Below are 18,103 nucleotides of genomic sequence, written 5' to 3'. Positions count from 1 at the left end.
AGCCTGACTGAATATTTCAAGAACTCGGAAGGGATGTAAAACAAAACATGAAGCCATTGCCGAGTCCAGCTTGATATCTGAGGGCCAACCAGGCACATGCGCTCACCTGTCCTAGCTACATTAGCCATGTGGCCGGCCGTTGCCTGTTTGGGACCCTGGAAGCTTAAATACGCTTCCTGGGAACGGCTGTCATCCTCAAAGATCTCTGCCACCTGTCAATCCGCACCTTCTCTGGGTACAGAAGTGACCCAAATTAATGGCCCAAGCGACCTCAGTTCCCAGGTTTGTGGAGCAGCTTTGCAAATGAAGTGGGAGGGTTTGGCATGCAGGTCTTTATGAACGAAGATGTTTTTACGCGTCCTGTCATTATTCTTTGCCTCACTAATCTTGAGCCCTCTGACTTTTCCCGGGGTCATTGCCCGGATCTGGGTCCGCTCCCCAAGTGAGCCAAGCTCTGAGGGCTAACGAAGCAGGGGACCCTGTAGCACCCCAGGCAAACTCTTCTTGAAAAGCTCCAGCAACGAAGCTCCCACAGCTCCGGGAGGCTCTTCCGTTGGGCCACGGCTCTCACTCTCCGGGAATTTCTCCAGGGAGGGTCCCTCTTTTTCCACCCAGAACAAACCAAACCAGCTTCCTTTTGACTGGAAAGCAAGGAAGAGCTGATCTGTGAGCGCAACTATAAGTCCCTGCTCAGACTGACAAGCGAGGGAGCCAGGCAGGGCTGTGGGGACCAGGAGATTGCAGAAAGTGGGAGGGGCTCTCAGAAGCAACGGGGGGGGGGAGCCCCCCACCCTCCCAAAGCAACCGCAGGTCTTTCAAAGAGGGAAGGACGAAGGGAGATGTGGGAGATTCGGAGGGTCTTAACCCCAGGGGCGAGCTGGTCCTGCTAAGTAATCCCCAAATCATTTGCTTAACCTGCCTGATCCTTCCAGGAAATCCCAGATCTATTTGCTTCACAACGTTCTCCTCTCCCAGAGGGTGAAGGGAGGCGTGAGAGCAGCCGCTGCCCTCGACACGAGGCTAAGCAATCGGGAAGGCTGAGCAGAGGAGACAGAAGAAGAAGAAGGAGAAGGAGAAGGAGAAGGAGAAGGAGAAGGAGAAGGAGAAGGAGAAGGAGAAGGAGGAAGGAGAGGAGAAGGAGAAGGAGAAGGAGAAGGAGAAGGAGAAGGAGAAGGAGAAGAAGAAGAAGAAGAAGAAGAAGAAGAAGAAGAAGAAGAAGAAGAAGAAGAAGAAGAAGAAGAAGAAGAAGAAGAAGAAGAAGAAGAAGAAGAAGAAGAAGGAGAAGGAGAAGAAGAAGAAGAAGAAGAAGAAGAAGAACCGTTGGGGAGGTGACCGTGAAGTACCAGGGCTCCTGATTCTGGAGGAAACTTTAAAAGAAAAAGAAAGGCCAGTCAATGGACCCGATCGTTTATTTCTCCTCATCCTCTTTCCAAAGTCTGGAAGTTCCCAAACAAAGGCAGACAGAGGATAATTCTGCATTTTCTCCTAGAAAGCCTCACCGAGTGACAGCATTTGATAGAGCAAAGATATATATCGTGGGATTTGCTTTCTAGGAGCGTCCCGCTGCCTCCTGGATATTCTTCTCTCCAAGGAGAGACTCCTCTTCAGCAATGCTGCCCATGGCTCGGACTGGACAAGGTCTCTCCTCCAGTGGCTGCCAGAGCCACGGCCTGCACGGCTGCCACGACTGAATAAGGAAACACCACAGGGGACGTGGCAGGGACGCGCGGTGAAGGGAGCAGCCAGCCGGGATTCTCGGCTGTTGGCCATGGCCAGAGACGCCTCTGCCTTCCACCTCGGCTGCAAGAGGAGAAGAGCGGCTGCGTGAGCCCCCTGGGGCATCAAACCTGGGCCGAAAGGATGAAGGCCGTTTCAGACGTGCTCTCCTTGGCCAAGGAGCCCTCCGGCTCTCCTCTGAGGGGCAGCGCCATCTCCTCGGCCTGCTCCTCAGAGCCAGCGGGGCTCCTCCTAGACGCAACGCTTGAGGGGGCCAGGAAGGCGACCGGCCTTTGGCAAGCTTGGAAGAAGCTCCGCAGAGAGCCAGCGAGGGGGCTGGGTTGGCGGGGGAAGGGGGAGGTCTGCCTCCTCCTGTCTCCGGGCCTTTCACCTGCCGCCTCATCCCGAGGGTCACCGCCCTCTTCGGGTGGCCCGTCTCCCGTCTCTTCTTTCCGTTGCTTACTCAGCAGGAAATAGGCCAGACTGGTGAGGATGAGCAGGGTGCCTGGAAGAGGAGGAGGAGGAGGAGGGAGGGAAGGAAGGAAAATGAGGCTATCCTGATTAGGATAAAACAAAATGGCAAAATATAGAGGGAGACCCATTGTCCCATCTAGCAGCCCAAACTATTTGCTTCTCCAGACAATCGTTTTGATCTTGGAGTCCCTCCAATAAAGTCCACATATTCCCTTTTTTTAAAATCAGGACTTCCTGATGCTTAATCAACTAATCCCTTCCATCTGTTTGCAGGACGCGTGGAGAGAAAGCCTCACTCGGGGTTTCTCTGCCGTGGCGGTTTGAAGATGCCAAGAATCAACTTCTCGGCCTGGGCTGAAGCCCCTCTGCTCTGGCCATGGCCTGGGGGGCCTGGGGGGGGGGCTCTGCTCTGGCCATGGCCTGGGGGGGCCCCCTCCCTGTCCCTGGAGGCCATTCGCTCGGCAGGGGGGGGGAACGTGGGCGCCCTCCCCCCCACCCTCCTTCGAGCAGGGGGTCCCTGCACCCTCCCTCCCCTCACCTGGGAGTAGGACCTGCCAGACGTGGACAGGGCTGAGGAAGCAGGCGACGGAGAGCAGGGCGTAAGCCAGGAACTTCTGGAAAGCCCCCCGGCGTTTGGCTCGGAGCCAGCAAGCGGCCATCCTGGATCCCCTCAGGGGGCTGCCAAGAGGGAGGGAGAGGGGATGAAAGGTTTGCCCTCCCCCCACCCGCTATCCTCCCCCAGCAAAAACTATTGGGCACTTTCAAGAGCCGGGGGGCACTCAGGGAAGGGGGGGTCAAGGGGGGCTCCTCTCTCCCCTCCCCGCCTTCATATCACTCCCCCCAGCGCCCGATATCGACCCCTCTGGTCACTCCCGAGGCTGAACGGCCCTTTGCGTGCCCCCCCCACCCCTCCCCCACCTGAGGCCCTGCACCTGATGGGAGGGACAGGAGCAAAACTCACCCCAAGCAGGGGGCCACGAGGAGGCTGGCCAGGAAGGCCCCTTCCCAGAGAGAAACGGCCGCCCCTGAAAGACTGAAGCATGGATCTCTGTTAGGGGAGGCCGGCCGGGGCCAAACGGGAGCCTCCCCCCCCCCACACACACAGCAGCCTCGGCTCCTTCTGCAGCCCCCCCAGCCATCCCGGTGGCTCCTGCGGGCCCCCAAAGGCCCCGAAACCCAGACCGGGTGCCAGGACAGGAAGGGGAGCCTTCGTGCCTCCCGCCTCTGCCGGCCTCCTAGGGAGAAGAGTTAGGCAGACCTCAGGTGAAAGAAATTCAGTACGGGGGGAGGCGGGGACCTCAACCTATGATCATAATGGAATCTGCAGGTGCGTGACAGTCATAAAGTGGGTACCCCTACTTCAGCTTCATAACTTTGAGTGGTTTTAAGTTCCAATGGTGGCTGAACAAGCTCTTCAAAGAGAGATCCAACCTGGAACTAAGGAGGAATTTCCTGACAGGTAGAACGATGGACCAGGGGAACTGCTTGCCACCAGAAGTTGTGGCTGCTCCACCACGGGAGGCTTTCAGGAAGAGGCTGGACAGCCACTTGTCTGGAATGGTGCAGGGATTCCTGCCTGAGCAGACGGGGCTGGACTAGAAGACCTCTGAGGTCCCTTCCAACCAAATTATTCTACTTTCTCTGTAGCCGTATAATGCTCACTAGGTGAAGACCACCTGCTGCCTTTATCCACGGGGGGATTATTGAGCTCTATTCTTGTTTCTGTGTTATGTAGAACATGAACCATTGCGGCTCCTTGTCAGAGTAGATCTAAAGTAGACAGAAAGAGAGCGGGAAGCCTTCACGTCTTCTCATTAATCTAAGGCTGCGTTTAAGTTCTGGATAACATCACGGCACCAAAATTCTAAAATATGCTTTCACATTAAGTCCGCAAATGGATTCCCACGGCTGTTTTGAGATGGAGGTCTAAATGGAGCACCATTAATATAACTAATGGGGAGGGCGGGTGATGCATCGGGTCCAACGTGTGTATTTCGACGTTTAATCAATCTTGGAAGTCGTGGTGGATCTCCCTCCCCCCCTCCCCCACCCCCATCCGTGATTTGGCCACCCCACCACCCACTTTTAGTCTCCCAGAGGCCACCGAGGCCTGGCTTTTTACGAAGACGAGAGGAGAGGAGAGGACGGGATGGGATGAACGGAATGAGAGTATTTGAGTTTGCTGTGGAACATCCTAAGGGGAAGATTACAAAAAATTTGCTTTTGTTCGAATGTTTTAGGATTATGTGTTACAGTTAGGGTTTTACTGCTATTTGTGAGCTGCCTGGAATTGTTTAAGACGGGCAGCCACACAAACCTTTAAATAAATAAACCAGATCGACACAATTTCAGCAGCGAGGCTGCATCTGTGAGGAGTTTTGGAAAACTCCTGTTGCAAAGTCAGCAAAGTCATTTTCCATGGACCAGTCGTGGCTCTGGGAGTGGAGCAGCACACAAACTTCACCAATAAAATGAAAATAAAATATATTTGGTCCCATCTCTGGACAGTCCAGGATTAAAGGAGCTGAATGAAATAGAGGTTTTTTACATAATTTTAAGAAAAATGACATATTGTTGTGAATCGATATGAGTTTCTTTAAGTAATGTGAGATATGAGTTCATGATGAGGTTAATACAACAGAATTTTTATTTTGCTTGTCTTAATTGCTACATTTTGGGCTCAAATCCACAAGAATATTAACTTAATATGAGTTCACTGGAGATGCCGAGGTTCCTCTTGGCTGCACCCCCATTGTTTTCAAACTTTCAAGACGTCAAATACTTTCCATGCCTGGAGGAGCCATCAATAACATCTAACATTGGGGGGATAAATCTGTATCACATTCACAGCAACAGATATTTTACTTGTCAATATTTACACCGGAGCTTTTGCTTTGGACAACACGAAGAGGGCATTTGGAGGTGGTTTTTGTTAGTGATCTCATTTTTTGCTTTGCGTCCCTTTAATTTTGATGTTTAGTTATATTGTTTTGGTTTTATTTTTCTCTTTTGTTAGTATTTTTTTTAAAAAGAATGTGGGGGGATCATGGCTGAAAGGTTTAAAACAAACCTCCCTGTTCTTATGTAGCGATTGGCTTATGTTTGATTTAAAAAATAATAAAGCACAGAGCAGCTGGAAAGACACCCGCATTGTTCCAGGAGGAGGAGGCGGGGGGGGGGGAAGAGCCAGGCCGGCCTGAGAACCAGGCGGCCGTGAGTGGCGGTCCTGCTCCCGAAAGGGGTGCGGTTGGTGAGCTGTCTAGCAAGAAAGGGATGGGGGAGAAAGAAGGCCGGGGTGGGGGGACGGGACGGGACCCCTCCTGTATTAGAAACACAGAGGGGAGTTTTTGAAGGGAAGGAGGAGAGCAGCAGCTACGGAGGAGGGAAAATGGGCTGCCTCCCTCCTGGCCCTGAAGGCTTTGCAGAACTCATAAAACCCTCGCAGGTTCTGCCCTCTTGGCTGGAAAGACCCTCCTTGAGAAGGCTCCTATCCTCATCATCATCACCGTTCACTATTATTTATGTATTATTATTGATTATTCACTGACATGCAACGTGAAGGAAGCCCAGGAGCTATGAAGGGAAGCCAGAGAGAGAGTTATGGCGTGAATGCCCACCGATGCCCACCCCAATGGCTGGATGGGGCCACTCGGACACCCCCCCCCCGCTCACTTCCAGGTGGGCAGGGTCGCCTCCCGGGCTTTTGGGGGGGCTCCGAGAAGCTTCAGCTTTGCAGAGAAGCCCGGAATCAATTCAGAAGGGAGCCTTTTATGCTTCGTGCAATAATCGGGGGCTCAGAGTGCCCTTCTTCCCCTCCCCTCCCCTTGATCTCCATTTGGAATAGCAGAGGCACCCGGGCACGGCTGGGCTGGGCTCCTCATGAGAGGCCCCCCAGCCAAGGGCTCCCTCCCCTCCACAAGAACTGAGGCTGGGGGGGGGCTGGCCGTCATACTCACAGCAGGTAAAGAGCCAGGCTCTTGAACTGCCCCTGCAGAAGCGTCTCCAGGCCCACAGCAAGGAGCCCTGCAAGGCAAGAGAAACACACAGCGAGTGAGAGCAGCCGGGGAGAGGCATCGCCTGAACCCTGCGGAGGCGTCACCCAGGCCTCCCCGGAGGACGGGGGGAGCACGACACCGTGGGGCAAGTAACACAACTCGGATTGCTTTTATGATATGTCACAGCTTGTAACGTTTCTGTGCCTCCCACCAAACTTTTCACACCACATTCCAGCCACATTAGCCTTTAAGCTCCCTGGAGAAGCCACTTCATCGTGAGACAGGAACGTTGTCACCCACTTCATCGTGTCCGATTCAGCCCCTGCAGAGCATCTCCGGCAGGGGTTCCCAGGGGTGCTTTGCCATTGCCTCCTTCCCAGGGCTGAGAGAAGGTGACTGGCCCAAGGTCACCTAGCAAAGGCCACAGTCGTTAAGTGAATCCCTTGTCCGGAAGGGGTGGGGAAGAAGAAGAAGAAGAAGAAGAAGAAGCCATAACTTGTGGTTATATAACCACAGAATGCTGCCAACAGTTGCAAATGGAGGCCAGTGGCTGAACTGCCAAAATGCCTTCCCCCCCACCTTCCCTTCTTTCCCGAATGCTCGTGTCTGAGTTCAGCCCCAGGGAAGAGGAGGGGGCGGTTCCACCCACTCCCCGAGGCTGGCTGGGCATCTGGCAGAACGGCCCCCAGTTCGCAGGGACCCATCCTGGTGGGTCAGGGAGAAATCAGCACATTTCAATAGCTGAACAAGTCCAGGAAGGATCAAATTTTACAACCAATCTCATTATGCGGCCACATTCTTCTTCACTCAACACCTGCAAATATGCCGTGAATTAACCCCTCCGATCTGGGAGTCAAGTCCTCGACCCTCCACTTACATCCCGTTTTGCACTCCTGGTGCTCCCAGTTCATGGACGTTCCCACAAAAGGGCTGTCAGGGAGGGTACACAAATCACCACTTTACAAGAAGAGAAATGGCCGAGGTCACTCCCCGCCACTCTCCCAAGATTCCTCGGCCAGATGTTCTCCACTGCCTCCATTTCCCTGGGCCTCCTTCCTGAGCAGTGGGCACAATGCCAAACAATTGCACTCCGGTTAAGCCAGGGGTCGAGTCCGCTTTCTGAAAAGGCCTCTGGAGCCGGTGTGGAAGTCTTGGAAATAACATGCAGCTTAGCTCTGCCAAGGCAGATTCCATGTATTTATTGTTTCAAAGAATGGAATGGAATGGAATGGGATAGAATAGAATAGAATAGAATAGAATAGAATAGAATAGAATAGAATAGAATAGAATAGAATAGAATAGAATAGAATAGAATAGAATAGAATAGAATAGAATAGAATAGAATAGAATAGAATAGAATAGAATAGAATAGAATAGAATAGAATAGATTATAGGTATAGAATATAGGAATAGAATAGAATAGAAAATATACTATAGAATAGAAAATATACCATAGAATAGAATACAATAAAACAAAATAGAAAGTATACTATAGAATAGAATAGAACAGAATAGAAAATACACTAGAGAATAGAAAATATACTATAGAATAGAATAGAATAGAACAGAATAGAAAATATACTATAGAATAGGGAATAGAACAGAACAGAACAGAACGGGTTATATTAGCTTCACGTTTTCTTCTAGTAATACTTCATGTCTAAATATATGGTTCTGTAAACTTTTATATTCAATGACATTTCTTTTCCTTTTTTTACTTATTAATGATAGGTAGTTTTCCCTCTTCATTTCTGAGTATGAAAGGACAGAAGAATTTAATTAACTTGGAAAATCCCATTAAACAAAGAACAAACCATCTTCCAAATAAGGTACATGACACCGGAGGTGGCCTATTCAGCAGGTTCTGACCGGTTCTGGAGAACCGGAAGCGGAAACTTTGAGGAGTTTGGAGAAGCGGCCAATCCCGCCTCTGACTGGAGATTTTGCAGTCTCCTTCCCTGCCACGCCCACCGAGCCACACCCACAGAACCGGTAGTTAAAAGAAAATTGAATCCCACCACACTGCACGACACCATTCTCCATTTACAGCTAGAAAGTATTTTTTTTAAAGTCTTCTCGGGGTCTTTTTAATCTTTTAAAATATTTCTAATATTCACTATTAGCACCCACACATTTTAGTAGTTACAAACGGTTCATGACCTTCCCAAAGAGCAGCCCTAAAGTAAGTGATCCTAGCCTTCCAGGTGTGGGTCCAGCACTCGATTACAAAACGCCTCACAACTAGAACTTTACCTTCACTCGCTTGGCTTGGCAGAAGTTTCCCAGACATGGCATGTCGTTATTGCACTGGAAAAACCAAGCAAATCTAAGCCATCGCTTGCCAGGGGGGCTCCTTTTTTTCCAACCTCAGAGGTCTAATCTCAGGGCTTCCACCTGCCTCCCTTCCGAACCAACAGAGCCCCGGCATGGAGCTCAGTGGCCCTGGAGCCATCCGGGGGGCTTTGTTGACATGGTGGCCAACTTTAGCCTGGGAACGGGGCGGGGGAGCCCACCTCCGCTTCCACAGAACTGGCCCTGTTTGAGACCTGATGGTTTCTCATGAATAAATGGGGGCCTCGGACAGCGATCGCTCTCATCTGTTGCAGCTAACGTAGGTGGACTGTCTATGATGGCTTATTTCTCTTTGTTCCTTTGTCTGCCATGTTTTAAGCCATGTTTAAAGGCGATCACCGAGAAGCACTTCATAGGGGGCAACCCCACAGGGCCTAACTCCCGCTCCGAGCCACACAATTGCTGCCGTATTTGGGGCGCTGAGTTTCTGCCTCGGTTGACCAGAGGTTGCGTGTAAATTCTCTCTCTCTCTCTCCCAGGATGAGGGACTGGTAAAAAGCACCAATACTTAAAAGGGCAAAGTTAAAAGAGCCGCCGTTTCTTTCGTCCCTTCGCGAGAGCCAAGCACTCATCGCGCCCACGGAACCTGAGGGAAAGCTCCCAGGTGGCACAGGGTGCCAGGAGCAACCCGTCTGCAGAGAAAGGAGGGACGCTGCCCCCAGCAACGGGCCTCACCTGCTCCGGTCGAGATGCCCAGCAATCGGCAAAGATATTCCAGCACATTCCAAGCCAGGGCCTGTTTCATGCTAGGGAGCCCTGCGGAGATTCTGAGGTGATCCCTGTAAGTCTGTTTGGGGCGATTCCAGGAGCAGCCGGGGTTGGGTCGAGCCTCCCCTCTAAAGCCGACTAGAAGCGCATTAATTCAAAGATCCACAACCAAGCGACACCCTCCCGGACCTCCTCGGACCGGCTAGAACCGCACCGGAGAGGCTCCTGGCGACCTCTTCATGCTGCCATTTATTCCGCTTTATTTCAGAGGGCAATTAATGATTACCGAGCAGAACAAATACATCCATTAATGCCTAAGGCTCTTTGGGTGGCATGGCAGGGCAAATCCACCAAACGCATGCCAGCACCTGGTGGCTGTGGAGCCCAGAACCAGCAGGCAGATTAATTGCTATGGGAGGAAATCAGAGGCTTAGGGCTTCTCCCCCTCTGGCCCGATAGGTTGCTAAAAAGCTGAAAAAGCTGCTGTGTTTTTGAGCAGGCCCTTCGCCCGATGCATTGTTCTCACTGGGAAGAAATTTCTCCTTATTCCTGGGCTGCACCTCTCTTTCATGACCTTCCCCCCCTTATTTCTTGTCCTCCCTCTGGTGCTTTGGAAAATAGGTTGCCCCCTCTTCCTGTGGCAGCCCCTCAAATATCGGAGTCACCCCTAGTCCTTCTCCTTCTTTGGCCAGACACGCCAATCTCTCTCCCGGACGATGGTCGTTTTGCCTGGGTGACCAATTGCAACCGCTGCACCGGTCACTCGCTGGGCCCCAGAGGCTGTTTGTGGTTTGAAAGACTTGACAAACTCAGGACCCGCATATCCTGGAGAGGCCCCTGAATGACGGGTCATAGCTGCCTATCCGGGGGGTTCTGGAAGGGATTCGGGGCCCTGCTCCAAAGGGGCGTCCTCCTCCCACCCCCCTCCCCAAATCAGAGGAGGGCTTCCTCTGTGGAGGTTGAGCAAACTCTTCCAGAAGAGCCCCTGCCTGGTGTGGTTGGAGCCGCTAGCAGGATTGCAGGCCTTTGGGGCTTTGCAGCTCTTTGGATGCTGTGATGAGGATGTTATTGTTCTGTTTGCCGGGTTTACCGTGTTGTCCAGTTTTACTTGTGGAAGAGCACCTCATTTCGTTGCACCCACTTGCAAGTGTAATGACAAATAAATTCTTATGTCTTATGTCTTAATCCTTTTTACTGTAAACCAGGAGTGTACATCCCTTAGAACCGATTGCACTGAAGTGGGATGTAATCCTAAATAAATAGGGATAATTCGAAGTCACCCATGAAGTCACCCAAAGCTTTTCTTTGGCTAAGCACTGTAGTTCTTCTGGTTGACTTCCTGTCCTCGGTGCACCAGGGTGGACAGGTAGACCGGGGACTTCACACACGTCTTCCTGATTTTCTTTAACTGGGCCCCCTGAGAGCCCCCGTCCGCCTCCCTTCGAAAGCTCCCAAGCCTCTACCTGCCCCAGTCGCTCAGGCTCTTGATCTCCAGCCTGGCAGGATTCAGTTCAGGGCCCCCCTAATTCAGCTCACAAGGTCCAGCCAAGCAGCTTTTCAAGAACTGCAGTTCTTCTCCTGCCAGCAATCCATCATGCAGAATTCACAACCTTTGCTCTCTGAAATGCTCTTTCTAGAGCAATAAATATCTAGCCAGGCTTTGCCCGGTTACATTGTTAGCTCCTTCCCAGGCATTTCACACCTAACCTGTTTTCCTCTCCCTTTTTTCCCTCTCCCCAGACCACGAACTAACAGATTTATTATTCTTTGAGATAACAAAGCAGGATTATTTTTACTGCAAAGACTAATGTGGCAACTCCCTTGGAAATAATTTATGGCCGGTGTTTTAATCCTGCCTCTCCCTCTGGGACCTCTCCTCCCCCTTCCCTTCCCTCCAACCCCCTAATAATGGCACGTGGGTAAAGCGCCCTGTTCTCTAGGGCTCCTTTGTACCTCAGATGAACTAGACTATCACCCACCAAAGTTTAAGTGCCAGCAAAATCGGGCAAGTTTTGCGCTGCCAGCGCACATTTGTATTTGTTTATGCACCCTGGAAAGCAGGAGGAGCTGAGATCTAAGACAAGGCCCAGTTTGTGGACAGGCCGGGACGGTTCAAGGGGCAAAGGGGCCCTTCCATTCAGGGGAGGCGGCAGGCCAGAGGCGGGCAGAGTCCCTCCCAGAGGCGGCCAAGGTCCAGGGAAACCGCCCGGCCCTAAAGAGACCCAAAGCAGAGGAGAGGCCAGCGGGGGCAGCTGGGACGCCGGGCCTGTCGGGCACCTGGCAGGCCGAGCTCCTTCAAGCGGCCGGGGAGCCGCCCCCTCGGCTCCTCTGCCGCCTCCCGTCCGCCTCCCGCTCCGGCCCGGCTTTTGCGCGGCGCCCGAGCGGCCCAGGCGCGCCTAGCCGAGCGGAGCCGGGACTCGGCCGCCTTCCGGCATGGCGGGGTCCGGGCCGCCGGGCGGGCGGCGGGTGCTGGTGGTGGGCGCGGGGGCGGCGGGGCTCGGGGCGGCGCAGCGGCTCCTCCAGGCCTCCCGGCGCTTCGCCCACCTGCGCCTGCTGGAAGCCTCGGGCCGCGCCGGGGGACGCATCCGCAGCGCCCGCTTCGGTGAGTCGGGACGGAGGGCGGGCGGCGGGCGGGAGAGGCAGCCGGGCAGGGAGGGCGGAGGCGGGCGGCCCCTTCATCCCCGCCTGCCCCCCGGGGCTCCCCCCGCGGACGAGACCGGGAACGCCCCCGCCCTTCCCGGGGAGGCGGACCCAGCCGGGGCGCTGCGGAGCCGGGCCTCCCGGGGAGGGGGCAGCTGGGGTGACCGAGGGGCTCCCCTCTTCCCCCCCAGGAAAGGGCGTGGTGGAGGTCGGGGCGCAGTGGATCCACGGCCCGTCCAAGGAGAACCCCGTCTTCCGGCTGGCCGCGGAGGCCGGCTTGCTGGACGACGATGCTCTGTCGGAGGAGAACCAGCAGGTGGAAGCGGGCGGGCACCCGGCGGGGCCCTTCGCCTGGTACTCCAGCCAGGGCCGGGAGCTGGACGCCGAGGCGGGGCGTTCCGCGGGCGCCTTCTTTGCGGGCCTCCTGGAGGAAGCGCGCGGCTTCGTGCACGTGGACCGGCCGCCGGTGCCCAGCGTGGGAGAGTACCTGCGGGGCGCCGTGGCCCGGGAGCTGCGGGAGGCGGCGGGCGAGGAAGAGGCGCGGCGCCTCCAGCTGGCCGTCCTCCGCTCCTACTTCCACCTGGAGTGCTGCGTGAACGGCACCGACAGCCTGGACGAGCTGGCGCTGGGGCCCTTCGGAGAGTACGCCATGCTGCCCGGCCTGGACTGCACCTTCCCCGGGTGAGTCCTCCCCAGCCCTCGTTGTCAAACGGAAGGGAGGGAGACCCCGCCGTCACCTCCAGCCCAAGTTTTCTCTACCTGTCCCGGAGATACGTGTGCGTGTGTGTTTGCACCTGGGCGTAAAGTAGATGCCCTTTGCAGCAATTCCTTTACCGGCCTCCCCTGATCTCTCCTCTGGATGGAATTTTAAGCTTTATTTCCCTCACCTGTTCAGGTGCTTCTCCTCCTTTATTACAGAGGGCATTCTGGATTATGAGCCTCCAATTTAATGACAGCAAATGGGCCCCAAAGTACATTTCAGGCTGCCCACTTGCTTGGCTTCTTTGTCCCTCCCAGCGGTTTCCAAGGCCTCACAGACCACATCATGGCCTCTCTGCCCGAAGGGATTGTGCTGTTTGAGAAGCCGGTCAAGACCATCCACTGGGGAAGGTCCCACGAGGAGGAGGGCTCCCCAGGCCGGCTCTTTGGGGTGCAGGTGGAATGTGAAGACGGAGAGACGTTCTTGGCAGACCACGTCATCGTTACGGTGCCCTTAGGTAAATCTCGGTGGCTCTCAGCATGGGGGCGGCGCATTTGGGGCCAACATTTTCTGCACTAGGACACAACAGAATTTACTTTTGCTACCTGGCCAATCAATGTGTGGCTGCCTGGTTAGCAAGCAGTCAGCCGGAGAAGGCCACGGCAGAAGCAACCTGAAGAGGAAACCCTTGGGACACAGTTATTTTAGCTCTCGAATTTGACAGAGTTGAATTGTAGGATTATTTTTTTTACATTTTTTTTGTGTTTCTTGCCTCAAAATGGCAGGGACCAAAGCCGCCCATGTGAACTAAGAAAGATTCAGTAGACCACACGTCACTTTGTTGCTTTATAAAAAAAAAAGAATTGTGTATAATTTGGTTTGCTTATAAAAGCATGTATAACATTGGAACATTTCTATTTAAACAATCATTATAAATGTATTTGTTGAATTTACTTTAAAATGGCTGCATGCATACCCGTGTCTGGGTGCAGGTCTCAGGTTCTCTCTGTGTTTTCTCTGTGAAATCAGGCAACAAAGAAGTGAATGTTGAAGCAGAAGCCACCGTCAGCACTGGAAATGGAAGTTGGTCCTCCATTTTATCCAATGAGTTCCTCACTCCCTTTCTCTCTCTCTTTTAAATTAGAAGACGGAGAAAAAGAAGGCGGGCAAATCAAAATACTTATTTTTCCACACAAAATAGTGTTAAGTCACTCTTAATTTTGGCATCTTCTCTGGCCTTCATAACCAATGAATCCTAAAACGCTATCAGAGAAATTGGCAGCAGATCATCATATTTCCTGGACTTCAGCTCCTGTGTTGTTCTTGAATGTTTCCTCAAATAAATTTATTCCATAAGGTTTGGAGGCATTTTCCTCAAATTCTGGTTTCCTGTTCTAATCTGTGCTCTTATCATCCCCCTCTTTGTAGGCTTCCTCAAAGAACACCAGGAGTCCTTTTTTTGCCCGCCTCTCCCACCCCAGAAGCTGGAAGCCATAAGACGATTGGGCTTTGGGACTGCCAATAAAATTATTTTGGAATTCGAGCAACCATTCTGGAAGCCGGACACTGAAATAATTGGGGTGGTGTGGGAAAACCAGTCCCCTCTGGAGGAGCGTCCTGCCGACTGGAGAAATACCTGGTTCCAGAAGATTGCTGGCTACGTGGTTCTTCAGCCCCCTGAGAGGTGAGGGGAAGACGGGGGGGGGGGGAATTGAAGTGGGCTTCTCGGGAAGGAGGGAAGCTTCGATCGTGCCCTGGATCTCAAAGCAGAGGGGATACTGGGCTTGAAGCAGGAACAGTAAGTAAGTAAGTTACAGTACTCCGTAAGTTACAGTGAGTAAGTTACAGTACTCCGTAACCCATGATGATGCTCACAAGCTTTGCAGAGTTGCTATCCATCTGCTGATGCTATGTTATCTTTACTATAGTTCTTACAACTCGGAGGAGAAATTGGATTTATTATTTATTATGAAATTTATTTGCCGCCCACTAGTCAGGTGGAACTAAAAAGGCTGCTTAGATTAGAAGCGAAATGTTTTCAAAGAAAAAGAAAAACAAAAATCCAGTTTCCTCTTGGAAGAAGCACCTTCGGGACTTGCTTTGCATTATTTTTCTTCCTGTCTTTCAATTTACAGGCACGGCCACATCCTTTGCGGCTTCATCGCTGGAAGAGAATCTGAATTTATGGAAACCCTGTCAGATTCTGAAGTTCTTACAACTTTGACTCAAGTATTTCGTAAAGCAACAGGTATATGGTCTTTCTGGGCAAGCGCTGGATGATGTGTAGCCATGCCTTAGTATTACTGTTATTACCTATTAAATTATATGCCAGCCCTTTCACGGTTCGAGGCAACTCTGAGCAACCACCTCAGGATCCTGCTAGAAAGATGGGCCTAAATGTTCTACAGTCCTACCCAACTCGGGAGGGAGGAATGAAGGGAGTCCCATCCGTCCTGCCTTCCCTGAACATCACGGTTTCCTAGTGGACTCTGTATTATCAAATTGGCAGAAAGGGTAAAGGTGTAATTTGAATGAATTCCAGGGTAGAAATTAAAATGTTAATTTGCTCTGTGTTTGTTTTGATTAGGAAATCCACAGCTGGCTCCTCCGAAGAATATACTGAGGACTAGATGGCATAGTGAACCTTACACCAGGGGATCCTACAGTTACGTAGCTGTAGGAAGTTCTGGGGAGGACATTGACTTGCTTGCTCAGCCTCTCCCCGAGGACCACTCCGACTCCAAGGTAAGCAGGATGAGTCCTGAGCAGCCTTCCTCCACCGTGGCCCTTTGAAGATCTGCGGACTCCAAATGTTACATTGATCCCTGAAAAGGGTTTTCATGGATAAAGAATTCATTCAAGAGTTTTATCCCGCCTTTATTTAAATAACTCCGGTATGAGGTATGTACCCAATACTCCTTCGTCCTCCTCTCTTCCCCCACAACAACATCCCTGTGAGGTGGGTTGTGCTGAGAAAGAACGACTGCCCCAAAGTCACCCAGCTGGCTTTGATGCTTAAGGTGGGACTAGAACTCCCAGGCTCCTGGTTCCTAGCCCGGTGCCTTAACTACTACAGTGAGCTGGCTCTCTGCTGGAATTTGACAAGCCAATAAGTGGATTGGCTGATTATTCTTGTCAGTGTCAGGGCGGAGCATATTGTTCAACACACACGTACCATTTCTCCCTACATAGAATTGGAATCATTAAATTGTAAATGAAACGGAGAAAGCAGATGTAACCACCCCAGAAGCACCAGGAAAACCATCAAATCTGTGCAGGGCTCCAGAAAGTAAAGCCAGGCTTTGGACTTCCTGCCCCAAAGCGGCTTTTTGGTTTGGCAGGCATTCCGGTGGGGCATTTTGATTGATGGATAGCTGACACGCCCCAAGAACGGTCCCCCCTTTCGCCACGGCTGGTTTGGCTTAGACCCGGGAATAACGCTTGCCCCTCCTTCTCAACAGGCCCCGCCCCAGCTTCTCTTTGCAGGAGAGGCCACCCATCGCTCCTTCTACTCCACCACCCATGGGGCCTTGCTGTCTGGCTGGAGAGAAGCAGACCGCCTCATCCATCTCTACGACTCGCTCGAGGCGCCATGTGCGCAGCAGCTGGAAGCTCGCGAGTGACACAACGGCAGCGCCTTTTCCTGTGCTACTTTTCTCACCAAAGATCAAGAAATGGTTAGGAATTCTTTTAATTAGTCTGATCTTTGCTCCCGAGTTAATTACTAGGAGTACTTTTGTCCAAAGATATGACACTAATAATCCCCAACAGTGTGCGCATTATCCTGTTTAAAGAAATCTTCTGCTTATGTCGCTGTTTCTACCTCATCTGTTCCTAAAAGTCACCACCTACCATGGAAAATGGGCTGCCGCGTTTAATAGTACTGGCTCAATATATACAAAGCATTAAGGCACAAATTAGGAAACTGTATTTTAACAAGCATGTTAAGCCATTGTGGGAATTATTTGGCTTTGACTTATTACATGAAATAACCTAGTCTGTTTGTAAACCTTGTTTGTAGCTTGGTCCGTTATACCAAAAAAAACAAAATGTGATGATGCTATGGATTTGCATTCTGCACGAACCCACCTACTGTCTTAAACATACTTTTTATAATCCTCAGAGAGCAAGGAAGCCTCTCCATCAGTTGTCTCCTCCTCCTGTGCTGAGCAATGCCCGTCTATGTGTGTCTCTGTATTGCCTAATCCACTGTATGAATCCAGTCTCCGCTTCTGGCGACTCCATGGAGGGGCCCTTCTATCCCTCTTAGCCACAGGATGAAGCCAACTACTGACTGCTGCATTCCGGGGTGCTTTGCGGGTTCTTCTTCTCCTGGGGTTGACATTTCCTGCTGCTCTCACATCCAAATATTAACTCCTAGGCCTTCTTGATGTGTTCTTACAACCGAATCTCTGTATAGACACACTTGCTGCCTTGGTGAACAAAAGAGACTCGGGGTATATTGTCCACAGAGCTCCATTCTTCTTTCTCAATCAATGTAATCTCTTCTAGCAAAGTTGATTGAAAGAAAATAAATACTATAAAATGTTAATGTCTGAAATATGCCTTCGTTGCTTTCCCCAAAACCGTCACAGGGTTTGTATTTTATAAGCCCTTTATAAACCAAACCCTTCTTTAGACATTCTGGTTTTCAGAAACTCGGTGGGGGTTGTAATTCCAGTGGCCTGTGTGCCTCAGAAACCGTTTGTGGTGTAGGGAGTAAGATGGTGATACACAGGGATGGGATCTGACCGTGTAACTACCAGTTCACTTTGTGCGCTTTGCACGTGTGAATCACCAGCTTGCTGCCCGGACAGCTGAGCGGCGCTGCATGCAGGTGCACAGCATTTGAAAAGCCCCTTCCCCCCACTTTTTCAACCACAGCTGTGTGTGGTTGGTCAGGTAAAAGCCCAAGTGGGCCAAACAGCAGCAAACACAGAACCGGTTTGGTGTCTGCTGCTCTTCAGAGCTACCAGTTCTACAGAACCAGGCACATCCCACCCCTGGTGACACATGCTCATTAATCACTTTTAATATTTTATGACACCGTGATTGCTGAGTTAATCTTACAACAGTGATAATAAAACCATTGTCCACTCAGACTTATAAATATGCAGGGAGAAAAGTATTTTTATGCAAGGCTCAGATTCTTGAATAAAGCTTAAGAGCCTATTCTATAGAGCATATTATTCTCATATACGGAAGAATGAGAATCCTCTTGTGTTATATTCCCCATCGCTCCTTTGGCAGGGCAAAAGGTCTTTGGGTAAGTCTCCAACGATGGAGATGCGCCTTAAATATTTGCCCTATCACTTGCTTACATCTCTTAGCCTAACCACAGCTGTATTCACAAGACGCCTGAAGTGAAGCATTTTTGTTTGTTTTGTGCAAACCCAGCCCACAGTGTGTGATCTGTGAATCCAGGAAGCTGGGTTTTCTCTTACTCAGCTAAACTAACCTGGCTCAAGTGCACAGTGTGAATATAGTCAGAATTAAAGCAACAGAAAAAAACCAAAAC

General features: G+C 51.5%; 2 protein-coding genes across 4 annotated transcripts; one reads left to right on the top strand and one right to left on the bottom strand.

Moving 5' to 3' along the window:
- Window positions 1–1,394: 1,394 nt before the first annotated feature.
- On the bottom strand, window positions 1,395–9,502 carry TMEM72 (transmembrane protein 72). 2 transcript variants are annotated; one of them, XM_026720493.2, is made up of 5 exons: window positions 9,213–9,502; window positions 6,147–6,213; window positions 3,152–3,223; window positions 2,729–2,868; window positions 1,395–2,221 (listed from the first exon to the last, which is right to left on the bottom strand). In XM_026720493.2, exons 1-5 carry the CDS (start codon window positions 9,280–9,282, stop codon window positions 1,842–1,844), a joined length of 729 nt encoding a protein of 242 aa, XP_026576278.1. In that variant the 5' UTR covers window positions 9,283–9,502; the 3' UTR covers window positions 1,395–1,841. The 2 variants fall into 2 exon arrangements, with proteins under 2 accessions (XP_026576278.1, XP_087794238.1); XM_087938112.1 differs by lacking the exon at window positions 3,152–3,223 and having other exon boundaries at window positions 9,213–9,379.
- A 1,919-nt stretch (window positions 9,503–11,421) lies between these two features.
- Window positions 11,422–17,137, top strand: PAOX (polyamine oxidase). Of its 2 annotated transcripts, XR_015744479.1 has the most exons (8): window positions 11,422–11,847; window positions 12,077–12,566; window positions 12,903–13,102; window positions 14,014–14,269; window positions 14,721–14,833; window positions 15,173–15,330; window positions 16,047–16,262; window positions 16,709–17,137. XR_015744479.1 is itself a non-coding variant. In XM_026720479.2 (7 exons), the coding sequence occupies exons 1-7, from the start codon at window positions 11,679–11,681 to the stop codon at window positions 16,206–16,208; spliced, it is 1,548 nt and encodes a 515-aa protein (XP_026576264.2). In that variant the 5' UTR covers window positions 11,422–11,678; the 3' UTR covers window positions 16,209–17,137. The 2 variants fall into 2 exon arrangements, 1 of the variants encoding a protein (XP_026576264.2); XM_026720479.2 differs by having other exon boundaries at window positions 16,047–17,137.
- Window positions 17,138–18,103: the final 966 nt, after the last annotated feature.

Source organism: Pseudonaja textilis, chromosome 8, assembly GCF_049901715.1.
Source record: "Pseudonaja textilis isolate UNSWEBS1 chromosome 8, rPseTex1.2, whole genome shotgun sequence".
Lineage (NCBI taxonomy): Eukaryota > Metazoa > Chordata > Lepidosauria > Squamata > Elapidae > Pseudonaja > Pseudonaja textilis.
Note: the sequence above shows the minus strand (reverse complement) of the source record. Positions and strands in the feature narration are given on the sequence as shown.